At 42.6% G+C, this 25,088-nt stretch overlaps 1 protein-coding gene across 1 annotated transcript in view; it reads right to left on the bottom strand.

The window, feature by feature from the left end:
- RTN1 (reticulon 1) overlaps positions 1 to 25,088 on the bottom strand; it is a 239,495-nt gene that overhangs the window by 108,849 nt on the left and 105,558 nt on the right. The window contains exons 2-3 of the mRNA XM_060004462.1: positions 22,236 to 23,009; positions 11,830 to 12,579 (exon numbers count right to left, since the gene is read on the bottom strand). Of these exons, the coding sequence (XP_059860445.1) occupies positions 11,830 to 12,579; positions 22,236 to 23,009 (1,524 nt within the window). The remainder of the gene's footprint in view (positions 1 to 11,829; positions 12,580 to 22,235; positions 23,010 to 25,088) is intronic.

Genomic DNA, 25,088 nt, shown 5'->3' with positions numbered 1-25,088 from the left:
CTAAATGAGTAACTGGACTAGATTCTTCCAAAGCTCCATCTCGTTGTAAAATTATTATTAACATAAATATTTAAGTAGTAATAAAATGAGAGGATAATTACTTAAATCATAAAAATTAATCATCACAAGAATCCTGTGATACAGGTGCTATTCTCCCCTTTGAACAAATGAAAAAATTGAAGAGCAGACAGGGTAACTGCCCAAAATCACACAGCTAGTAATAAATGGTAGAACTAGGATCCAAACCCAGCTGGCTCATGATTCCTTGTCCCAGTGAAGAGGGGGATATGCAGTCAAAACAATACAGAGTTTGGAGAAAGTTACTCTAGACAAGGGGCCACGAGAGGGGAAGCACCTTAGGCATGGGCTCAGGGAGTAGCTGTTCTGATTCTAGTTGAGGACCCAAGTCCTTAGAGAACAGAACAGTTCACATGCCGCCAAAGTGTGGGAAATTTCCAATGAAACAATCTACTCTTCTTGCCCCAATTCTATGTTCAGGCAACAATGAGCTGATCTCCACACTGGGGTGGAGTTCTCCTGATACATCTCCAGATAAATTGTAAAGAGGCATTCTGGTTTATACCAGATTCAGATACATTTGTGTTTCAGTACACTTACTACTGAGAACGGAGTCTTGGACTAAGGAAACTACTCCCTAGAGTGGACCAGCTCTAACCTAGGGTGGCTCATTCCTTCAGAGCCTTCTGGAGATCTTCTGTTACACAGAAGGGATCACACACTAGCTCGCTAACACATGAAAAAGAACTGCTTTGTTAAATTAAACCTCTACAGCACATTCTATAAATGGAGAGCATGAAGAACCCCAACGAAACAGGATACAGGAAATGCATTTTTGAAAGGGAAGCAGGGGGAGCTCAGGAGCACTGGGCTCCAAAGTGGGGATCTTGAGTAGCTGAGGGACAGGAACACACCAGTTGTGGGAGGCAGAGAACCCCAAGATACTGTACTTATTTCCCAATTTCGCCTGGGGTTAGCCCAATCAATGGGACTTCTCCAGTTCTCCCAGTGGTCTATGTCACAGAAACTTTTTGTGCTTCTGTTCTGGTGGACCTGATGACCACCACCGGGGCTGTTTCTTACTTTGCAGAACTCCAGAAGGCATCAACACTCACCTTGTGGTTATTAAAGATTTGTTCAGTTTTTATGACAATATTTAGGTAAAGAGCAATAGAACATCTTGAGGACAAGATTGTCATTTTCTAATTTGCTCAGAATTACCTTACCAGTATTTCTAACAGTAGGACCAATTAGCATCAGCAAAGAAGGAGAGGCAAAACATAAAATTGTGCAACTATGGGACATATGGTCCAACATACACTCTAACTGTAGATCTTCTTTCTCAACCTCACCCTTACATCATGAGTTATCATATTAGGATGAGGCTGGCTATGGTAACAAATCACCCCAAAATTTCGGTGGCTTAACATGGGATAAATTTGTTTTGGGGCTAACTTAATAGATCAATGTGAGTGTTCATTAGCGGGCAGCTTTCCTCCTCCAAACAGTCATTCAGGGGCCCAGGTTCCTTCCCTTTTGTCATCCCTTACAGCCTAGAAGGAAGAAAAGGCATAACTGCATCTTAACCACCTTGTCCCAGATGTAACTCACATCACTTCTACTTACATTCCATTGATAACAGTCAGGGTTTAGCTTCATCTACATGCAAGGGGGGCTAGAAAATGCAGTCTCTGACTGAGCAGTCACACCCAGCAACGACTCTACACTATGGAAGAGGAAGTATCAATTTGGTAGAAAGTGACCCATCTTTACTTGTTACAAAATGGGCATTATATAAATCACAAGAACAAATATAATATACAATGGGAGAGATAAAAACTTACAGTTCAAGTGAATGATCTTATGTGTCATCTTAGAGGCAAATCAGTTCGGATTTGACAGATGAACAGTAAGGCTGAAATCTGAAAGCTGTCTCCTTCAAAGAGAACTTTGCCATCAGTCCCTAGGAATTTCCCTATCAACATGGTCTCTGGTGTTTTTGGCCATACTAACAGGATCTGAGGGAAAGATGTGGTCAACAGGAATCAGGTGCTTTAGAAATCAAAGTCAAAGTCAAGATCTTTGGCTTTGGAATTAGAGCATAGATTTGTGGATTATATAAAATCTACCCAAAATTTCAAGATTCTGTTTTCAGAGGAATAAGAAAGGGGCTTTAAAATGTGGACCCCAACAAAGGGAAGAGAGAGAAAATAAAAGGGACAAATTGGCAATGAGGCCATTTTACTTATATCAAAAGTATCTAGAACCAAGTTATTTATGATTTTATTTATGTCTAACATTTGAGAAAACTATGACTCTGTGTAAAATGATTCAACCATCACTTGGCTAACTTAAAATGTAAAAAAAATTAAATCCTCTCCAGGTGACTGGACTGAATTTCCACCTCATTGACCATACTTTCACTTAAACTAGCTGCACTTATTGCACCATTATAAAACTATTTACAGCAATATATGTTTAAGATATGAAATCTTAAATCTCCAAATTCTAAAGCAACTTCACACGGAAAAGCATTTAGGTTTGCTTATAAAGAAGTCAACTATCCAGAAAGCAATTTAGTTGGAAAAGGGCACTGGATGAGAGTCAGGAGATCTTATCTCAAATCCTGGTTCTATCCCTGCAAGATCACCTAGAACAACTGACTGTACCTCAAACCCTGAGTTCAATTTAAAAGAAGGATGTTGATCCAAAAACTCCAGTTAGTATGAAACTTTGGCTCATGAATCCTATATACTATATTTTTTGGCACAGGCCAAATGGCCTAGCTTAAAATTAACTCTGGTAAAAACTAACAGGTTATTTGGACCTCTGCCCTTGTGCTTATTCCAAAGAAAATATGGATGAATGATAATGTAAATCATCAATCACCATATAAATGGTCCAGCCATGTGGACATTGTAAAATCATTCAAAGATATGACAATATTTAGCTAAGTAGCAATAGAACATCTTGAGGGCAAGATTGTCATTTTCTAATTTGCTCAGAATTACCTCACCAGTATTTCTAACAGTAAGACCAATTAGCATCAGCAAAGGAGAGTACAAAGGAGAAAGGTACAGAGAAGGAGAGGCAAAACATAAAATTATGCAACTATGGGACATATGGGACATAACCCAGGAGATCTGTAAGTTTCAAATCCTGGTGGTTTGAGATGGGGTTAAAAAGTAGAGGTTGGATATTTTCATCACAACCACTGGATGGCAACAGACATTAACGGTGAGTGGGGAAAATCAATATGAAAGCCATTCTTCTGCTTTACTTGATTTCCTCTGTGCTTTTAGACATAGCATTAAATTTCCTAGAGTTGCTAGGGGAGGTAAACAAAAGTGAGTTTGGAAGTAAAAAAAAAAAAATAGTTTTGGAAAACATATTCTGCTTTTGCAAGTGCTCTGTGTGTAGGTAAATCCCCCAGGATTTCAGTGTTCAGCCAAGAGTTGTAAGAAAATGAGGCCCAGCCAGAAGAGAAGAGATAAACCAGAATACTGTTGTCTACCAGAGTATGCAGCTTTGAACTGAATTATTTATTAGTGGTAGTGAAATTTTTGATCTTGTGTAAGAAGATTAAGCTTGCTATTCCCCATTTGTGACTGCAAGTGTAGAGCTCAACCCCACCCTCAGGACTTCTCCCTCTCTCATGATTCTCCAAGCTATGGACAGAGGCAACCTGGAGGACTCCTCTAACCCAGGAGGCCCCAAACTACTGGGAACATGAATGGTTATCTCTCTGTGTCCTTGCTAACCCTATTAAGTTCTCTGTTGTGGGGTGGGGAGATAGTAGGAGCATCCTCCAGAGTGAGCTGGTAAGGCCAGGGTATGCTCACGTTATCTTCCCTCTACTTCTCCTACGAGGAGGTGGAAGTCTCAGAGTTAACAGTATAAATTTCATTCTAAACCCCACACATAAGCCATTTTAACTAACATTTAAACTCAATCAGAAAACCCACCTTGCAGGATTCTGGCTCAGGCCCTGGAAAAAGATGGGACACTAGAGGAAAAACCTGCCAAAGATAACTCTGAGGGCTTTGACATATCAGCCTCAACACAGTCCCTAGAACAATAATTCTCAAATTCTGGTGTGCCAAGTATTCACTGGGGAGCCACTTAATGAAGCAGATTCCTCAGCCCCTTCCTAGGAGATCCTGGGGTGAGCCTAGGAATCTGTATTTTAACAAATGGCTTATGATATAAATAGTTCACCAACCACACTTTGAGAAACACTGTCTAGAAAAACAAATGGTTCCACTGAGCCCCCAATTCACTCTCCCTGTCATATGCCCCCAGTTTCCACAAGAAGAGAGAAGAGTCCTGGATCAATGCTTTACCTGGCAGAAGAGGACCACTTTCTCAGGCCTAGGTCATTTAAAACCCAGAAGGACCATTACAGAGATAGGGTTAACTCAGGAAGCACTGAGTAATCACAGATAAAGACAATGGTCAACTGTAGGCTTGAGCTGAAGTTAACTAGACCCAGTGGTATGCTTGTCCTCACTTTAGACCCTAGTTTGAGTGCCTGCCTTAAACTGCCTTTTCTCTGACTTTAACCTCTGCTCTCTGGCAAGACTACTGTCTTTCTTTTGTCTGTTACTGTAATTTTGATCCATATTTGGAACTGCACTTTAGACTCCTGAAGCTTTTGTGAGTTCCTGGCCCTAGCCAAACTTACACTTAATTCTTTTTAAAAAACCAACTTGCTGTCCACCATCCCTGCCTACCTCACTATATGTCTTATTTAACCTCCACAAGTACCATATTTGACCCTCATCTAAGCTCCAGTCTCAGCCACTCAAATATCACTATCACCAAAACACATTAATGACCATTATACTCCCAGATGTTTGGCCATGAAAATATACTAGATATACAGCTCAACCTGTGAGAGAATACTTCAGTGCCAGCACAACCCAAATGGATGACTTTCCAATAGCAGACATAAAAAACTGGGCTCAATGACTAAAGAAACAGCATCTAAGTTTGGGGTATTTTTCCTATTGTAAGTATTTTTGCATCTACTTATAACGATTCTGGTGACAAAAATTGAAATATAATTTGAGAGATGTTGGGAATAAAGTCACCCCCACCACCGATCCAATGTATCAGTAAGTCCTATTAAGTCAATCTCCAAAATATACTTTTTAAACCCATCTATTCCTCTCCACCTTCATTGCTACCTCCCTCTCCCAGACACCACCATCTCATGCCTTAACTACTATAATGGCATCTTATGATGAGTAGGATAAAGACTAAACTCTGCACCATGGTCTGGGCATGAAAGGGCACTGCCAACCTTCCAACCCCATTTTTCCCTTTGCCTACCACACTCTAACTATAAAGACTTTTTTTTTTAGTTTCTAGAATGCTCCCAGAACTTTCCTGCCTGTGGCTTTTGCATTGTCTATTGTCCAGAAGTTTTAAAAGTTATCTCTTGCCACAGCTGATTCCTCAGTTTCCTCCTTCTCTGACCTTCTGATCTAAGTTCCACTATCACCAGGTACTTGCTCAAGAGAACACGTCACTCTGTTGATTTCCTATTTAATGTCAGCCCCGCACCCACCCAAATGTAAGCCCTGCAAGGGACGGATTCATGTCTGCTTTGGTCATTACTATATTGCTAGTGTCAGGCAGGCAGTATACCATATTGGTTGAATCAAAGGAAGGATGAATGAATGAATGGGTAAGGTCTTGCTTGGGCGGGGCTGGCATAACCTTGGGTAAAATTTATGTTATCTGTGTTACAGCAGTGGTTTGTGGGGTTACAAAGATAGAATCCAGAAGTGCAGAGACCATAACTGTGAGTATCCCACGCAGACTTTAGAGGAAAATGAAGTTAGCATTTGAAAGGAGGGGAGAACCCCCTGGAGCCAGTATTGGTGCTGAGAATTAGAGGTATGTGAATTATACCCTCCAAGCCTCATGACTGCATTGGTAAGCAAGGATGATTTATGTGAAGGAAAAAGGGACTAGATAGAGAATCAGGATCACCATCTAAATAGGGCCATTATTTCTTAGAGGCACCAAAATGTCTCCCATCTGTGAACTCTACCTCTACAGGCAATTTTGACTTGGATCCATCTTAGGAGCTAATCTATGCCCCACTCTGTGCCCAGGCAACATTTACTAGGGAGTTGGGGGGTTCATTGTGTCCCCAAGGAATTGGCATCAAAATATTACAACAACCGGGCTTCCCTGGTGGCGCAGTGGTTGAGCGTCTGCCTGCCGATGCAGGGGACACGGGTTCGTGCCCCGGTCCAGGAAGATCTCACATGCCGCGGAGCGGCTGGGCCCGTGAGCCATGGCCGCCGAGCCTGTGCGTCCAGAGTCTATGCTCCGCAACGGGAGAGGCCACAACAGTGAGAGGCCCGCATACCGCAAAAAATAAAAAAAAGTAAAAAAAATTACAACAACCATTTTGGATCTATATATACATCCAATAGGTGAAGTGTCAAAAATATCTGTCCCTTGAAATAGTAAGTGCTGGGTCATCAAGATTTGGAGCAATTCTCTTCAAGACTGAGAAGGAAACCTTCCCAGTGTCCTGAAGCCGCCATTTAAAAAACAGACCAATATGCAATCTGGGACAATGCTAACCTTGTGACTGTTTCAGAGTAAAAGCCAATGAGGTGAACTGGCTACTGGCAGCCTCATTCTGTGATGCCTAAACCAGGAGAGTACCTTCTATCACTGGGCAGAGTCTCATAAAAGTAGCTTAACTGCTTTGAATAATATAAGATGGAAGGTTCAGTGCCCCCATCTAAATATTTACACTGCATACAACCTCACAGAAGCCAGACTTTATCCAGCAGTTACTGGTCCATCTTGTTGAAAGCTGGCATGGGGGAAGCAGCTACAATTGAAGGGGCATAAGTCCTTATGCCGATTCTGAAACCTGCATTGTGAAAGAAAGATACTGTCCAAAGATCTTTATGGCTTGATTCACTAATTCAGTCTCATGGAAGCACATAAATATGGGACTAGAGCATAACTTTTTAAAAAATTACAGGTAGAAAAGTAAATGGGTCACACTTATTTTGGTTCTCTCCAAAATATTTTAGGACAGAAGCAATATCTGATATAATAATGAAAAGTAATAATAAATATCATAAATGCTAGGTCTATCTGAGAAGACCTCCATCTGGGAGTCTTCTTGCAAATCACTTCCCTATAAGGAGATAAGCTTCTCCCTGCCACAGGGGGCTAAGCCCTGCAAGCTCTAGCTGCTGTAGCTGGTGCCCAGAGAGAAAAGGTGCAGGGGCCCACCTCCCAGGGCACAGGAAGGGATGGAAACAGCTGAGTGCCCCCTCAGTCCCTCTCACTAAAAAACACCATATGCCCAGGGCATGCTCACCAAGGTGTTTTACACTATAGGTCTGGGTTGCTTAGCTCATCTGCTTACAACAAAAATTCTCTTTGGCATGCTTATTGAAAGTGCAAGTTTACGCCCATCCTGATTTTGTAGTTCTGGGGCAGGGGCAGAGCAGGAACCTGCATTTTCAGTCAGCACTTCAGGAGATTGTGAGGCACCCGGTGCCCAGGCAATACTTTGGGAAGCACTGGCTTAAACCAGTATTTCTCAAACTGGGGTCACTGGATGCCTTGTTGAAAGTTTCAAATAGATAACTTTTGCATTTTGTACTTTGTTTTCGATAATTTTTCAAATATTAAGAACATCCTGGATTATCTGGATGATAATTTTATAACCAAACACTACCGCAAGACTTCCACTAAAGTTTTACAATCAGGTTGTTCCTCTAACTTTGTCTCAAGCCAATGAGTCTTTACTCAGATCCAGACCTGATCTGAATATCCACACCACAGTAAAGGCTGAATGATATCGTTCATTCACTCAGGAAGGGAACAGAAGAAGGAAAGGAGCAGATTTTGACAAATAACATCAGTGTACTGAATTGGAGGTGTGGGGGGTGGTCTATAGAATGTCCAACAAAGAGTGAGGAAAGGGGCTTGGAGCCCAGAACAAAAGATTCTCCAAAGCCAGAGATCTGGGAGGTGCTACACATGAGGCAGTGGCTGAAAACCTGTGTGGATGAGAGCAAGGAAACGAGGGACAAAGGAAGACAGGGAAAGAACTCGGGGCTAGACAGAGGAATTGGAAGGAAGGTAGCAAAAGAGATTGGGAAAGAGGTCAGAGACTGGGGGGATAACCAGGTAGGAGAAACATCAGGGAGATAAGGGAGGAAAGTTTTGAGACGAAGAGAACAGTCTCCATGTGAGTCGGTATTATCCCTGATTTTACCACTAAAAGAAATAAGTTGCAAAAGTCTGTCCAACATGATATCACTTGTGCAATAAAAAATTGTGATACATAAAGAAAATTTCTGAAAGGAACAAGAACAACAACAATAAAACAGAAGCCTGTGGTTATCTCTGAGACTTAGGAATGTGAGGTTGGAGTAGGGGAACTTTAACTTTTTATTTTGTACCATTTCTTACAATTTAAATTATTATTTTGAACATACATTATTTTCTCGCTGTTTTAAGGACTGTTCAGCAGTATGACATTGAAGTACCAGGAAGAACAAGAAAGATGAGACTGAAAAGAGGTCTTTTGGGGGGTAAGAAGGTTGTCGTTGGTGACCTTCATCAGAACAGTTTCAGGTTGGAATGTGAAAGCTGACTGCCATGGTCTAAAACATTGCTTCTCAAGCTTCAATGTGAATAGGAATCACTAGGGGACCTTGGTAAAATGCAGATTCCAATTCGGTAGGTAGGTCTGGGAAGGACCCTGACATTTCTAACAGGCTCCCATATGATATCCACATGGCTGGCCTAACACTATGCTTTTGAATTGCAAGGAAAAGTAATCAGAATGCAGGGAATGGAAGTGAGTACCCAGAGACCACTATTTCCGAAAGAATGTGCCCTAGAAGATGAACCCTACAGCACACTCTAATAAAAGATTCTGCAATAAAATAGGTCTGGAAATACCACACACCCATCCTGATGAGTCACACTGGGTATTAGTGTTTTATTGAGAATTTTTAATTGGCTTTCACTTAGATGTTCCTAACAGGGTTAACCTTGCAACAATGAAAACTTATCTATCCTATCATGTTCATGATAAGCCATCCTAGAGGCTATGAGGAAGCAGAATGATAGGGTAGCAGGAGCTCAGGGGGTGCACAGAGAAGGGAAACTGGAATATGACGAACCAAATCTTGTCTTCAGTGAAACTGCAGCAGAGGTCTCCAAAAGGTAAGAAAGGTCCAAAAACAGACCTTGTTAGGGCATGTGCACACCAGTAAAGCCTGACGTTCCTTGACAGTATGTGCTTTGATGCCGTCAGATATTTGCCAAACCTTATTCTAAATATTTCTGGACCTTTCTAAAACTTGGCCCAGCATCAGCAGAATAACTCCAAAGTCAGGGAGATGAGCATACTTGCGAATGCATGAATCTGAATGCATTTATACTGCCAGAGCCTTCAGGAAACCACAGAAGCTGACCTGACCTCACTGCTGAGGGGAGTCACACTTGACTTGAGCACAATCTTACTGTCCACTGACAGTGATTAAGAACAGCATGGCGATGGCTGGTCAACACTGATCCTCCCACCTGCTGAGATGGAGCAGGGAGACCAGAAGAACTCAGGGCTCCAATAACCTGCTGGCAGCGCTGAGTCATCTGCCCAGAACCTTCAGTGCTTGGCTGCCCCAGGGCCTTTTAGACTCTCTTCATAGATAATGAGGCTGAGCGCTAAGTTTCGGTGGGAGACTGGATTTCAAAGGATCCCTCAGTGCAGAGGAGAGCAGAGGCTATTCACCCTGCCATGACTTAATTATTTGAAAAGACTGCCACTTTCTCCTTTCTAACGTCTAACTTGGCAGCAGAGGGTCCAAGCCTTATGAGGCAACTTGCACAGAGATTAGAATGACACCAGAATCAGCCATTAAATATGCTCTGAAGCCTTTGCATTAACAGCTGTAGTATTCCATCACCTTAGCTCTTCATCAGATGTCTGGTCACTTGGTCAGTTCCAGCTGTCAAACTTGTCTCTCAAATATACTAACGAGGGAAATGGGCCTGCACAATACCATTTTCTCTTTATTAGCCTTCAGATTTACTTACTTTTGAGGATAAATATATTTGAGCAGCACTCTGCACATGGTGACTATTTCACTATGGGGACACTAGTTAGGGGATAAAATGGAAACACATGCGTGTTACAGTACAGTGATATGAAACTATATTCCGAATGACTCAAGCTCTCCTGCTTCAGGACCACAGGGAACTGCAGGTTGTTCAGGCTAATGCTGTTTCCCAAAGCTCCCTGAAAGCTGCAGGGCCCTTTCCCACCACAGTCAAGAGTGGTAGCAAAAGAATCCAAATTAGTTCTAATATTCACCCAACAAATACACATTCCTACTGTTAAGTTTGTCACAGAATAGCCTCCCTATTGCACACACTAAATACACTTTAAACTCTCAGGGATAAGTTATTTGGGAAATCAGGAGTCAATTATATCAGCCCCAACATGATGCCACATGTCTAGGCCTCCGGCAACATGCAGCAGGGTTATCTTTTTATTACATTCCTCCAGTTTCCCCCTTTCCAATGTGTTAATTTTAAAGAATTTAGAAGCCAGCTTCCAATCTATAATGAGAAAGTTTTTGTCCTCTATTTTTAGATGAGGCACTTTAATTGCTACTAACATCATTGAAGTTAGCATATAAACAGGAAGGAGAGGGTGTACTCTCAGACTCATTTATCCCCAAAAGGCAAAATACTTCTAAAAAAACAGAAAGCAGAGGAGATGGGTAAGAGGGGACCTTGAACAGAGTTGTGCTTTTAGGGTTTGTTTTCAAGTTCCACCTGGATGTTCTTCTACCCAGCATCTGGGAAGAGACTGTCTATCTTCAATGTAGCCCATTAACTAGACTGTGCAGGGCCTAATTTATTCATCTGACTCTTTCATTCCTTTCCTGAATTCCATTATACAACTGCAATCCGGTGTGGGGGATGACTTGGGGGGAAGAGTGCCTGGAAGACAAAATAATGACTTCCATTTTTTCTGCATTTGAAGACTTCATTCAACTCAAGATTTCTCATAGAAAAACTATAATGGCCAGATTAAAATCATTCTAAGTTAAAAGTGACTTTAAAATTAATTAGTCACCTTAGGCCTTGCTTAGGCACAGGAGAAACCCTGGGACTAACTTCCGTCCCTGTCTTTCCTGGCTAGCTGGGACACAAAAACCTTATCAAGGCCCAAATTCCTTGCTGGTTTTGTCATCATTGTTGTTGTTTTGTTTGTTTTTTGGTAAGAGAAAGGATGGCACTGAGATGCTCTTGGCCCATTTAAGAAAGAAGTTTGGCAAAATGGAAGTGCTAATGGTGGGTTCCAGCACCTAGAGGGACTGTAGCCACATCCCATCACTGAGAGGGTGGGAAACTGGAAATGAGACTGGACAATAACAAAACCCCATCCCTTCCCAAGTGAGGAAACCCAGTCCTGGAACGAAAGGAGGGACACATTCACTCCATTCAGGAGATCTTGGAATGTACACAAAACCGCTCATTATTGGAGATGCTCTGGTTCAGCCAGCCCAGAGCAGCTCGGAGCACGTGTTTCTTCCATGGAAGCCCCAGCTGCGAATCTGAATCCTCTCATCTATTCCCCACCCGCCTCGGAATTGTTCTCCGGTCGATTGTTTGACCAGCTAGGACATGACTACAGGGCTAAGGCAGAACCACCTCCCTCTGCTGAATATCTCAGAGCACCCAGGCGAGAACAGTAAGCAAGACAAGCTACTTCAATCAAGAAAGCTGTCACTTTACCTTGTTGCTTATTGAGAAACAGCAGAGGAGGCACGACGCCTGGACCCTGAGGCCCAGGGCCCTTTGTGGCCTGGGAGCTCTGGTCGTAACTCGCTGCTTCCACAGGTGTCCGTGGCACTGCAGGCCCCTCGGGCGCAGGGGCTCCGTCTCCAGAGGGCAGCTCGGAGCAGACTTGGGGGGCGGCCGAAGGGAATTTGAGGAAGGGCCCCGGCTCCGCCAGGCCCTGCCGGTTGTGGGCGCGCTCCTCAGCCCGGGTGCCCGGCTCCTCCCGGATGGCATCCAGGGCGCCCGGCTTCATGGGCGGCGAGTCCTGCTCCCGTTTGGGACTCTCCTCCGAGGCGGAGGAGGCGTCACACGACTCGATGATGAGCTCGCTGTCCAGCTCAGCCTCACGCTCCTCCCTCAGGATGCTGTACTGGATGGACGGAGAGGCCGGCGACGGCGGCGGGCCACCCACATGACCAAAGGTCACGTAGCCCGAGGGCAGAGCGTCCTCAGCGGCCAGCGGGTCCTCGGACACCAACTCGATCTCCGAGTCCCCCGACTCTGCGCTGCTGGCCTCGTGGTCCAGGGGGCTAGGGATGGTGGGCAGCCCGGACCTGGCCTTGGCCTCCGGCCTGTCGGCCACCTGGCCCGCTGGCCGTGGACTCTCCGTTGTTTCGAAGGACAACCCCTTTGCTTCCTTAATGGCAGTGATCAGCTCATCCTCGGAGATGCTGCATTTCCCCTGGGATTCTGCAGCAGATGGTTCTGTCGTCCCACAGAGTGAGAAGAGCCAAAGAGGCACACACAAGGACAAGACAGATGGACAGAAAAAGAAGAAATAAAACAAAATTCCATTAGGGGAGGTATTTTCTCGTTGCTTAAAAAATACATATCTCATTAGCACAAAAATAGTGTTTCCAGGGCTATGCTGGAAAGACAGGCCACCTGAACTAAAAGGCTAATTACTGTTATGGCCCAGTTAATCAGTGTTTGATATACCTATCTATCTTAATCTAGCTATTTTTAAAAATGACCCAGCAATTTCTTAGCGTTAGCACCTCGTTGGTTTTTCTGTTCCAATGTGGGAAAGATTCTAGAAGTCATGGTTTTGATTTCTAATCCATTCTGTGACGAGAGTTTTCCAGTTTCACAGATTTCATTAGATAATGCAATGTATATAACTCTCTAATTTGGCCCACCAATGTCAAAAAATCTGAAATCATCCATTATTCCTTGTCTGTTTCTGTTCATATTCCCTACTTCAATAAGACAAAGAAAGCTAATTTGGATCCTTGTATACAACTTGACTTCTAAGCTTTACATTTCCCATAAGAATCAATACTTTTACTCCCTTTTTAGTGAAAAGTGTAACAAAGTGAAGCAATATAATAGATAGTTTTTGCCAATTCCACCAAGCAGGCTGTGCAGATTACCATACTGCACAACCCCACAGGGCTTCTAGTGGTGGAGCCCACTGTCATTCTTTTTCATCTCTTCACCTCCTCTTGAGAAGAACAATACCCAAGAGTCAACCCCTGTCTACTGGGTGAGTGCCTGCCTTCTGTCTGACGTTTATCCAGATGGCCCCCAAACCTCACCAGCAATCTTACTGATATTTCTATCTTAATTGAAATTACCTGGGATCGCCATGACAACAATTTTCAGGAGCTTGGTTCTCCCCTTGCCCATGCAGCAGGGCCTTATTTCAGAATATTCTAGACAGTGATTTCTGGCCCTTTTGTAAGCAAGAACCACTTGTCATTTCTCCAAAGCTCTGAGGTCACTGGGAGGGATATAGGAGGGGTAAGAGGTAGACTATCCATGGCTAAGTAATCTGTCAATTTAGGACTGTGGGAGAACCCCAATGGATAAAACATTTTACATTTGTCTAATTCTCTATAAAGCTGAATTGATTTTATCCTTTATCCATGTATCATTCATTCATCTGTTATTTATTGAGAACCTACTATGTGTCGTCACTCTTTTAGGCACTTGGGATGTATCAGTGAATGAAACAGGAAACAAAATCTCTGCTTATATTCTAGTGGGAGGAGAACACAATACACAAACAATACATGTAATAAATAAAGTATATAGTATGTTAGAAGATGTTAAGTGCTATGGAAATAAAAAAGTAGAGTAGGGTAATGGAATCAGGAGGGCTGTGACAGGGTGGGGATGAGTTTGCAATTTTAAATAGGGTAGTCAAGGTAGGCCTTACTGAGAAGGAAACCGATATTCAACACTTGAGAAGGTGAGTGAGGGATTCATGAAGATATCCAGAGGAAAAGCATGCCAAGCAGAGGGAACAGATAGTACAAAGGCCTGGAGGTGGGAGCCGCAATGATTTATAGATATCACAAGGAGGCAGTTATGTCTGGGGCAAAGTGAATAAGGGGGAGAATAATAGGAAAAGAGGTCAAATGCATTCAGGGAAGGGGGATCATCATGTAGGATCTCATCAGGCTTTTATTTTGAGAGAAATGAGAAACCATTGGAGGGTTTCGAGCAGAGAAGTGATATGATCTATGCTGTTGTTTTTCTTAATAACTTAAAACAACAACATCCTCATTATTTGCACACTATTTATGTGTAAAAAGATTTACTGCATGATCCCAAACTCTATTTTTATAGAAGTTAGTTCTGTAATAAGTCATGCACATAGTTCCTTGATATGATTACAAGCAGCATGAAAGTATAAAAGCTACATTAATTCCCACTGGTAGGCCAGACGGAGGAGGAAGATGATAGGGAGTAGAGGCTAGTGTGAATGGAGGAACAGCCTGTACTTCCAGAGTACTATCAGTAGCTACATCGTCACAGCTCCACTTGTCGAGCATCTGCTGGGATAGAGGCACTTCACATATGGGGCTTCGAGTCTAGTGGCAGTAGGTTAAGTGACTTGTCCAAGGTCACTGTACTGGTTTTTCTATCTTTGCCCCCTTGGACTTATTCCCATCTTTCTCTGCCCTGTTCTCTGTTCTGAGAGGCTGACCTACATAGAAGGCATTACCTGGAATTGCTTCCCCTCTAGTTTCTGGTTGTTTTCAGCCAATAGGAATCATAGGAGGAGGGGGTGGAGAGAAATGTTAGGGTATTTATACCTGTTGCTGCTTCTGAAGCTCCAGGTTTTGGCAGGCTTTGGGAACGCTGTTCCCTCCCCTTCCTCCTTCGGGTCCAGGGGTGCTAATAGATCCCTAATATTGCCAGTCCTTGAGTGCTTTACCATCTTTTGTTTGTTCTCTTAACTGTCTTTACACATTTGTAAATAGCTACCTCTTTAAACCGTCTTCAGTTACAACCTTTGAGCGTGTCACTTTGTTTCCTCACAGGACCCTGAATGATATAGCCATGTGGCTAGAAATGACTCGGCTTAAATTTGAACTCAAGTCTTTATGTTCCATGTGTTTCTCACTGTATCATGCTACATCTGTTCAAAAAGGGGGTGGGGTCTCAGTAGGGCAAATTATATTTTGGAGAATGAGACAAAGAGGAAAAGTGAGCTGCATAACCACATACAAAAGAATGAAGCTGAACCCCTACCTCATGTCATATGTAAAAATTAACTCCACGTGGATCCAACCTAAATATATGAGCTAAAACCAGAAACTCCAGAAGAAAACACAGAAATGAATCTTCATGACCCTGGATTATACAGTGGTTTCTTAGACATGACACCAAAAATATAAACAACAAAATAAAAATACACAACTTGGAATGCATCCAAATTAAACACTTGTGCGTTAGAGGACAACATCAAGAACGTAGAAGGACAACCCACAGAATGGGAGAAAATTTTACAAACCATATATCTTATAAGAGACGTGTATCTAGAATATGTTAAAATTTATTACAACTCAGTTATAAAAAGACAAATAACCCAGTTAAAAAATAGGCAAAGGGCTTGAATAGACATTTCTCCAAGGAATATTTACACGTGACAAAAAAGCATATGAAAATATGCTCAACATCATAATGCACCAGAGAAGTGCAAATCAAAACCACAGTGTGTTACCACTTCACACTCACTAGGATTGCTAGAATAACAAAGTCAGAGAGTAACAAGTGGTGGAAAGGATGTGGAAAAATAGAAACTCTCACCCACTGTTGGTGGGAATAAAAAATGGTATAGTTGCTTTGGAAAACAGTCTGGCAGTTCAACTATTTAGTTACCATATGATACAGAAATTCCACTCATAAGTAGAGAATTGAAAACCTATGTCCATACAAAAACTTGTACACAGTGTTCATAACAGCATTATCCATAACTGTCAAAAAAGCGAAACAACCCAATGTCCACTAATTAATGAATGGATAAGTAAAATGTGGTATATCCATACGCTGGAATATTATTTGGCCATAAAAAGGAATGAAATACTGATACATGCTACAACATGGCTAAACCCTGAAAACAGTACGCTAAGTGAAATAAGCCAGTCACAAAAGACCACGTATGACTGGAAAGTTAAGCAGACCCCTGATCATAGAAAGGCCTGGAAGCTAGTTTAAAAGTCAATATTTTATCAGGAAGGCACTGGCGGGTCCTAGAAGGGTCAGGATGAACTTAGGAAAGAAAGAATAAAAGAAGGATGACCCATTAAGAGGATACTGCAATAGTCAAGGGGAGGAATTATGACAACCTAATGAGTTGTAGTGGTCATAGGGATGGAAAAGAAAGGATAATTCAAGAGACACTGAAGAGAGAGAAAGCACAGACTTGGGGTCTGCTTCACGTGGCAAGTGAGAAAGAAATGGGGGGTGGTGTCAAAGATCACTCAGAAACAGTGAGCCTGGGTGAGTATAATGAATAGGAATTCCATACTCAGAAACATGGAAGTCAGAACAGTGAGCTGTTTTGATGGGCCAGGGGAAGAAAGTTCTCATCCTGGATATTTCATCCCTTTCCATAGCACACATCCTTCCAATTTCTCATGCTGGCAGCCTCTGTCTAACCATACAAACTGCCAGGACTGACCAAACTCCTACTGTACAACATTCCTAGGAGACCACGAAGCAGGCAGGCAGGCTCTTGGGCTAAGAGGACCACAGGCGACCCTGCAGGGTAGCCTGCCTTGTGTGCAAACCGGCCTGATGCTGCATCATTCAGGAGACAGGGTGGTGCCCACTCATTCTGCACAACTGGGTGCCCCTGGGTGGCTCTGTATGTGTATGTGATGATTTCATTAACATCTGTCTCTTCACCCTCCCCCACTCTCCCTGACCCCAGACTGAAAGCATCATGAGGGCAAAGGGCAGCCAAGGTGTTTGTTCACTATCATATCCCCAGCACCTAGTGCAATGCCTGGCACATAGGAGGTACGCAACAAACAGAGCTCATGTGAGGACTACCTCAGATCTTAGAACAGTGGTTCTTCATCAGGTGTATGGCTCAAAACTGCCCTCAGAAATTCTGACTTGGGCTTCCCTGGTGGCGCAGTGGTTGAGAGTCCGCCTGCCGATGCAGGGGACGTGGGTTCGTGCCCCGGTCCGGGAAGATCTCACATGCCGCGGAGCGGCTGGGCCCGTGAGCCATGGCCGCTGAGCCTGCGCGTCCGGAGCCTGTGCTCCACAACGGGAGAGGCCACAACAGTGAGAGGTCCACGTACCGCAAAAAAAAAAAAAAAAAAAAAAAAGAAATTCTGACTTAGTAGAAGTAAGTCTGAATGGGGCCCAGGCATCTGCATTTTGTAACTCTAAGGGTGATTCTAAAGATCACCTCCAGTTAGGGATGGCAGATTTAACAAATAAAAATACAGGATACCCAGTTAAATAGGAATCTCTGATAAACAATGAATTTTTTTAGTATAAGTATGTCCCATGAAATATTGGTATTTTTATCTGGTAACCCTACCTCTAGCTGAAAACCACTGTGTTAGAGCATTCAGAAAAGAAGGCTCAAGGATATTGCTTTATTTACTCAAGAGTAAGGATGGTATCAGACAGCTGTGGGGTGGGAGGAAAGGGCCTGATAAGTTTCATCTTGGGTAAGTAAAAGTACTACTTTAAAAAAAATCATCTTTATTATGAGTGAAAGGGGACTCAGTATATAGTGTAGACATTGCCCTCCATTCTTAAAGTGAAGTAAAAGTTTAACAAAGTGCTAGGAGGAATCAGGAGAAAATTTAGAACAAAACAGAGGTTTTCCTACCCTTGTTAAAAACTTATGGGCCTCTAGCTAAGACACTAGTTATGTGTCAGGTCTGACACAGCAAAGCTAGAAACAGTCGTTGAAAATAATTAAATAGAATATAGAAACTGAGGAGGTTAGAACCACCCCACATGGGGAGATGTGTTTGCTGCTGCTGCTAATTTTGAATGATATAATTCAGATTGATAAAATGGAAGGTGAACATGGGCCAGTCTACCAAGTTGCAGATGCCAGTGAACAACCATGAACAATGCTGCCATTCAGGCCTCCCCTTTGCTCCCAGCTCATTCTCCACTCATCTTCCAGAAGGATCTTTTGAAAACACAAATCTGATTCTGCAGCTCTTCCCTTCCTTCTCCCCACTGCAGCCACACTGACCTTCTAGCTGCTCCTGGAACACACAGGACATTCCCAGCTCCGGGCCTCTGCACTGGCTGTCTCCTCAGCCTGGCATTTCTTCCTCAGGTGTCTATAGGGCTTGCTCTCTCACCCCATTCAGGTCTCTGCTGAAAACCATCAGCAGGGAAACGCGTTTCCTCATGGCCACCCCATCACCCTCTTACATTCTATCTTGCTTTCTTTTTCTTCATAACCATTATAACGACCTGATATTACATTATTATTTATTTGTATGTAAGTCTTCTCAATTAGAACGCAAACTCCATGAATGCAGGAAACTTGTTATGTTTCACCACTGTATCCCCAGTGGTATGGAGTAAATGGTCAATACATATTTGTTAAGTGAAAGGATGAATGAATGAATGGCATCATTTCCCAGATTAAAACCCTCCAATGCTTTCCCATTGCATTTGGAACAAAATTCAAATTCTTTATCCTCGCATGTGAAGCCCTGAATGATCGGGGCCCTGTCTACCTCTCCAATTCTGTTCTATGCTATACTCCTCCCTTGCTCCTTTCGACCATCTTTCAGTTCCCAAATAATACAGCCTTGGGGCCTGTGTATTAGTTGTCCTCTGCACCTGGGGCCCCTCTTAACCCCTCTCTGAATTGTGGGCTTCTTCTCATTCAAATCTCAGATCACATGTCACCTTAGAGAGGCCATCCTTGACCCTCTCACACCCAACATTCTATCACTCTTCACAGAATTCATACCCCATGAAATTACACTATTTATTTATGTGCTTCCTTTTATTGACTTCTCCCACTAGCAAGTAAGCTCCGTGAGGGCAGGGACTTTACACATCTTGTTCACTGTTCTCTGGTGCCCAGCACATGTCTGACACATTGAAGTCACTCAATAAGTATTTTTGAATAAAAGAATAAATTTTCAAAATGGGTAGGAGAATTACAGACCTCATCGATGCAAGGAAACAGCAACAGTTTTCAGAGTTTAAACTGATTTACTTTTTATTGCTTATTTCTTTTTAAGGGACACTGGTGTGGTTTTATGGTGGCCTCTTGATTATTGTCCTTTCTGAGGATAACACCTCAAATAACATCCATGACCACCATAATATCTTTCTAGGTGTTTGTGTCAGAAACAACATGCTGCTGATGGGCCAGTGGTCTGGTGCATCAGGGCACTTACTATAGTTTCCTAAAATACTTCACTTGTATTCATCACTGATCTTTGCTTAGAAGAAACTTTCAATATTTAAGCTGTAAGAATTTTTACCTCCGTACCTCATGGTACATTATTTAATATGATGAAAATAATTAAGTATGTTGAAGAAAGTTACAAAATGTAATAATCTATTGGAATTGAAGAAAGTATATTAGACTCCTTGCTTAAGCTTTAGGGTCTGCGGCTAAAACTGTCCTAAATTAGATCTTCTTCTGATTCATAATTCACATAATTAGGATTATTCCCCAAAGTCAGTTGATAATTCCTTATTTATTAAACAGTGAAAAACTCAATTCCTTCTCTTTAGGATGCTTTCCTTTTCCTCAGTTTCTATGTAGGATTACATGTAATTCTTTGTTTGTCTTACCTGTCAGCACAGGAAATGGCAGAGTGAATCAAGACCCAACAGATGTAATAAAGCCCCAATCCTCCAGTGTCTATGGGCACAGTGTCACATGGTACCAGGGGCTCACAAGATGGGGAGGGGGGAGTTAGGGTAACCTCTTGGGATAAAAAAGACAAGGAGAAAAGCCTCAATGACAAACCGAGTCCTCCTATCTCTCCTATTAATTTTATTCTTACGTGTTCTCATATGACTCAGGTGTTATGGTGTGGGATGTGTGTGGAGAGAGGAGCTGAACATGAGAGGTAATTGTGTAATGGGACAGGGGACTTTCTCTTTCTGGAACAAACCTTACTTAGAATGTTTATTTGAAACAATTGCAGAGAAAACCACTGCCCTAATTCCTTGCTGTCAAATGGCCACCAACAGATCATAAAACTCCAAGATCATGAGAGCCAAATCCGACTTTGTCTTCTCTTGAAGATGCTCCCGAACACCAGTGAGTTGTGACTACTGAAGAAAAAAAAAATTCCCTCCTAATTAACGAATCCTGTATCAAGTCCTTACCATCAGCTTTGTAAACTGCAATTTTCTCATGAGGCATGTATCATATAATAAATGGACCAAAACTTATGGGGTCATTTCACTCTTCCTGAAGACTGGCCAAAGTTCTTCTGTAATGACCACCAGACAACCCTGGAGCTCTGTAAACACAGCTTATAATGTAGTTTATATCTTCAGAGTGTCAGTATCTTTATGTCATGGGATAATCGAAGGGTTTTACATGCATTGCCAGAAAAACCACAAGGAGGCTTTGAGACTCAGATATGTCCCTACCTCCTGCTGTCAGTTGGGATAAGTCACACTGGAGTGTGACTATTTCCCTGGTCATCTGTCTCACTGGAAGGCAGGGACTGCTTTTTGTTTGCTTTTCAACTCCAGCATCACCAGTGCCTATTCGAGTGCCTGACCAAAAGAAAAGTGTGTGTTGAGTGAATGAATGAATTTGAAAATCAGGAACTTGGTGCAGTGAGTTTACAGCTGAATGAGTCTGAGGTAAGGCTGGGGAGGAGAGGAATTGATGCTAAAATCTTTAGGGAAATAAGACAGGAAGGACTTCCATTAAATCCCCTCTGTTCTAACACTTGGACTTACTGCATCATCGGGATTTAGAGCAGTCACTCCTAATTGTAAGGGTTTAGATCTGTTTTAAGAGTTCAGTAGAAGCTCTTTTACCTGAGGTGCTGAAAATTGCTTTTTTTTTAAACGTTTTATTTTATATTGGAGTGTAGTTAGCAGTGTTGTGTTAGTTTCAGGTGTACAGCAAAGTGATTCAGTTATACATATACCGATATCTATTCTTTGGAAAATTGCTTTTTGTAAATCAAAAAGGTTTGTAAATTTCTTTTGGGTGGGGTCAGAATTCCAGCCACTGGAGGCAGGGGACGATTCAAGGATCTCTCATTATCCTCTTCATCCTGATGCCTCATGAGCGTTTGAGAGCGATGGAGATAAAAAGGCTCAACTTCTACTACCCAGGATGGTGGCACAGGGTGGGATGGGGAAGCTCTAGCTACCAGTGGTAGCTGGCCTTTCATTAGGGTATGGGAGGTCCCCTTTGTGTTTGAGAGGGGTTTCAATGTGGTTTAACAACACCCTGCCTTGAGTCAGAGTAGAAGGCTCAGGTTGAAAAACATCATAGGCTAGTGAATTCTGAACTTTTTTTATTCTAACCAAATAGGATCTTTAGTTTAAAAATAAAATTTTATGCAGAACTTCAATAAACTAAAAAGATGAAAATGATGTGCTGAGATTGAAGGGGGAGGGGAGGAGTACCCTTTGTTTAGGTTTACTGTCACTGCCCATTCCCCCCCACAAAAAAAAGACTCTAACCTCTACCCTACCCCCCTTCATTGCTCAGACTTGGAGTTGGGGCCAGGAATGTTAAATGCTCTGTCCAAGGTGGCCCACCTGGTCTGGGAAGAACAGTCAAGGTACTCTCCACGATGCCCAGAGGTCAGGGAGGAGAGCTAACCTAGAAGCTGGCAGCATCTCCTTCTCTGCTCTGAAGAGTAAAGCCACAGGAGGATTTTAATGTCCCCAGCGTGTCATCTTTACCTCTCCCCTCAAATGAAGAAAGAAATATTTTACAAAGCAAATCTGACAGGACTCTAAAAAATCCCGGATGTCAACCTTTGCATAATGGGCACAAGACTGAAAAAGTTATATGTTAATTAAATCAGTTAAATTGAGATTTAAGTATTTTGAATGCAAATCTTCACTCCTTAATGTTCAGCTTTCCATATGCTGGGTTTTCCCAAGGCAGGGAACACCCGTTGCCTTACCTGTTCCAGAAGACGGAGGAGTGACAGATCCTGGGCTGTCATCTTCAGGCTCTGAGACGGTGACTGTGGGGACTGTGTCAGGACTTGGTTTCAGGCAGATATCTTGCTTCTCGGGGGTCTTCTCTGGGGTAGCAGTTTCAACAGAAGGCTCGATCTCAGTCAGCGTGATTTTGACAGGGGCAGTGATCAGAGGAGCACTGTGCTGTGCTTCAGAGATATCGGCTACATATGGTTCAAACGTTGATTCTTCAAATAAATGGTCCTTGAGGATTTTTCCCTCCACAGGAGATGGTTTCTCTGCTTCACGGGCCTCTTCGGATTTTGCTGAGATGTCAGTGTCCTTATTCTTAAAGTCCAAGTCTTTCTCTTCCAACTTGGGGTGACGTTGCTCCTGATATTTCACCTCCTCTGGCCTAGTTATGTCAATGTATTTATAGGCTTCTGCTTTCATCTGGTCCAGGGGGTCTGCTAAGATCTTGTTCACTTCAGTGGACTCTGCAGGAGTCATTTCTATTCCAGAATCAGAACTAAATAAGCCACGAGGCTCCGTCCCAGGCACATCTGGTAAGGAGGGTCCGGGGGTATGCAACTCCTCAGGGCTCTCTGAAGTGGTGATGTGGCTGTTTTCCTTCTGAAGAATTCCAGTGAAATATGTAGAATCCTCCCGAGGTGGGTAACAGATGTCAGAAATCAGAGACGTGTAACACACTCCTTCCCCATCTTTTGCTGCTGTTGAAAAGGTATGATCCATGGCCCTGGAAACATCTGCTGCACCTGTGAATCAAAACGGCAGCAGACAGTGAGGGGGCGCCTGGCACCAGTTCTCGCTCCAGCCTAACCCACCACCCACCCTGGCCCGTGCAGACACAGCATCCTTTCTCCTCAAGACCTCAGAGTTCCTTTGGACCACTCTCATGTTGCTTTGCCTTGTCTCCCTGATAGCCCCAAGCACTGGTATTTTTCTGGCAGCAGACCACATAAGCTGCCACACCCAGAGATGTTGGAGACAGACCCCGGACGACTAGAAAGTTGATTTTCAACATCGGATACTTCAATATACAGTGACTGATTCTTACTTGGTATTATTCAATAGAAGCCTTCTTTGTATCTAAAGTATTAAGGACTCTTTAAACAGAGGTGGAAATATAGGCAAATTCAGGTGTGTAAATACAACAATAGGCTAGTCCACTAGGGAGAATGGTTGCTCTTGGAGACTCAACAAGCTGGGAGAAGGCTCTCTGGTCCAGCCCTTTCATTCAGGGACTCCTGCCCTACCTGGATTGATGCCATCCCTTCTCTTGTTAAAGGTTCTCAGAGAAAGGAACTCCCAGTTTTCTGGTGGCCTCATCCCAAAGTGGTATCACCTTAATGGAGTGCTTCCCTCTTTCTTCAGTTTTCCCCTCATTTTGTTTTTCTTTTCAATTCCCCACCACTACCCACCCTTTGCCTTCCAATGATATTCAAAATGACCCACTGGGAATTTCTTGGTGGGTTTCTAAGAGCAAAGTAAGTTTCCAAGTTTGCGTCTATAGAATGCTTTCACCAGGCCTTCACTTTATTCGTAAACGAGCCAAAATATTCATTAATAGCAAGCAGAAGAAGGAAACCCTTTATTATTTTTCTGTGCTGTAAAATACTGCCAGAAGGGAAGAAAACTAACATTCATTGAGGCCGTATCATGTGCTAAGCAGCAGGATTTTACCTAATTCTTTAAAACTAATTATTTAAATTAAGCCCCACATTCTCAAGAGATCACACATACACACACACTCAGCCCTTAAGACACACTCAAAGAATATTCCAGATTAGGGCACCAACTCGTAAGTAACAAAGGTAGTAACAGTAACATAATAATATTAATAGCTAATATTTGAATCTTGCTACGTGTCAGAGTACCAAGCTTTTTATTGACTCATTTAATCATCAAAGCAATCCTAGAAGATAGGTACTATAATTAGCCTCATTTGACAGATGAGGAAACTGAGGAACAGAAGGGCTGAATGACACACCAAAGATCGCACAGGCAGGAAGTGGCTGAGTCAGGATTCAGACCCAAGCAGTCTAGAAGTCAGAAAACCTCGCCTAGTGTCCTTTGTACCTCCTTAAATCAGTCTGTGAAGTGTTTTTTTTTTAAAGTAATTTTGAATCAGTTTTATTACAAATAAACTTAGTTATTTTCTTTTCCTAGCTTTCTCCTTGGTTACATGAGCTACTGTTAGTCTAAGGGGAATGGAAAAGCACAGAGCCTCCACTTCTAGCACTCTTCAGGCTTAGCACCATTGCAGGAGCTTCCTTCTTTCCTAGGAATTCTCTTCATCCAGATACCTGCATTTTACCTGCATACCTAATTCACTCACCACCAAGTCTTCCTCAAATGTCACCTTCTTAAGGAAGGCAACCCTGACCACTCTATCTCAAACTATAACTCACCCTACACTCCCAAGCAACTCTGTCCCTTCCTACTTTTCTCTACTTTTTCTTTTTCCTGTAGCACTTATCTCCTTCTAGTATACCATATAATTAACTTATTTATTCATTACTTATTTAATGATTGCCTCCCCCCGACTTGCTAGGTATGTTCCACGAGGGCAGGAATCTTTGACTATTTTGTTCATTAATGTAGCCCAAAACCTAGAACAGGGCCAGGCACATGGTAGGTACTCAATAAATATTTGCAAAATTAAAGAAGGTAATTTTGAAGTTTAGAATAAAGCATAAATAACACAATGTGTGAGAAGACAGGTTGGAACATACCCCTAAATTGCTAGTGACATTCACTTTATTCAGCAAGTAGCCTAATTTTGTGAGCAACAGGCCAGTTTAAATCTGAACATTTCAGCTAGTCTTCTAGTT

The sequence above is a fragment of the Delphinus delphis genome, chromosome 2 (genome assembly GCF_949987515.2).
Source record: "Delphinus delphis chromosome 2, mDelDel1.2, whole genome shotgun sequence".
Lineage (NCBI taxonomy): Eukaryota > Metazoa > Chordata > Mammalia > Artiodactyla > Delphinidae > Delphinus > Delphinus delphis.
The sequence above is the reverse complement of the archived record's forward strand: the minus strand, read 5'-3'. Positions and strand labels throughout refer to the sequence as shown.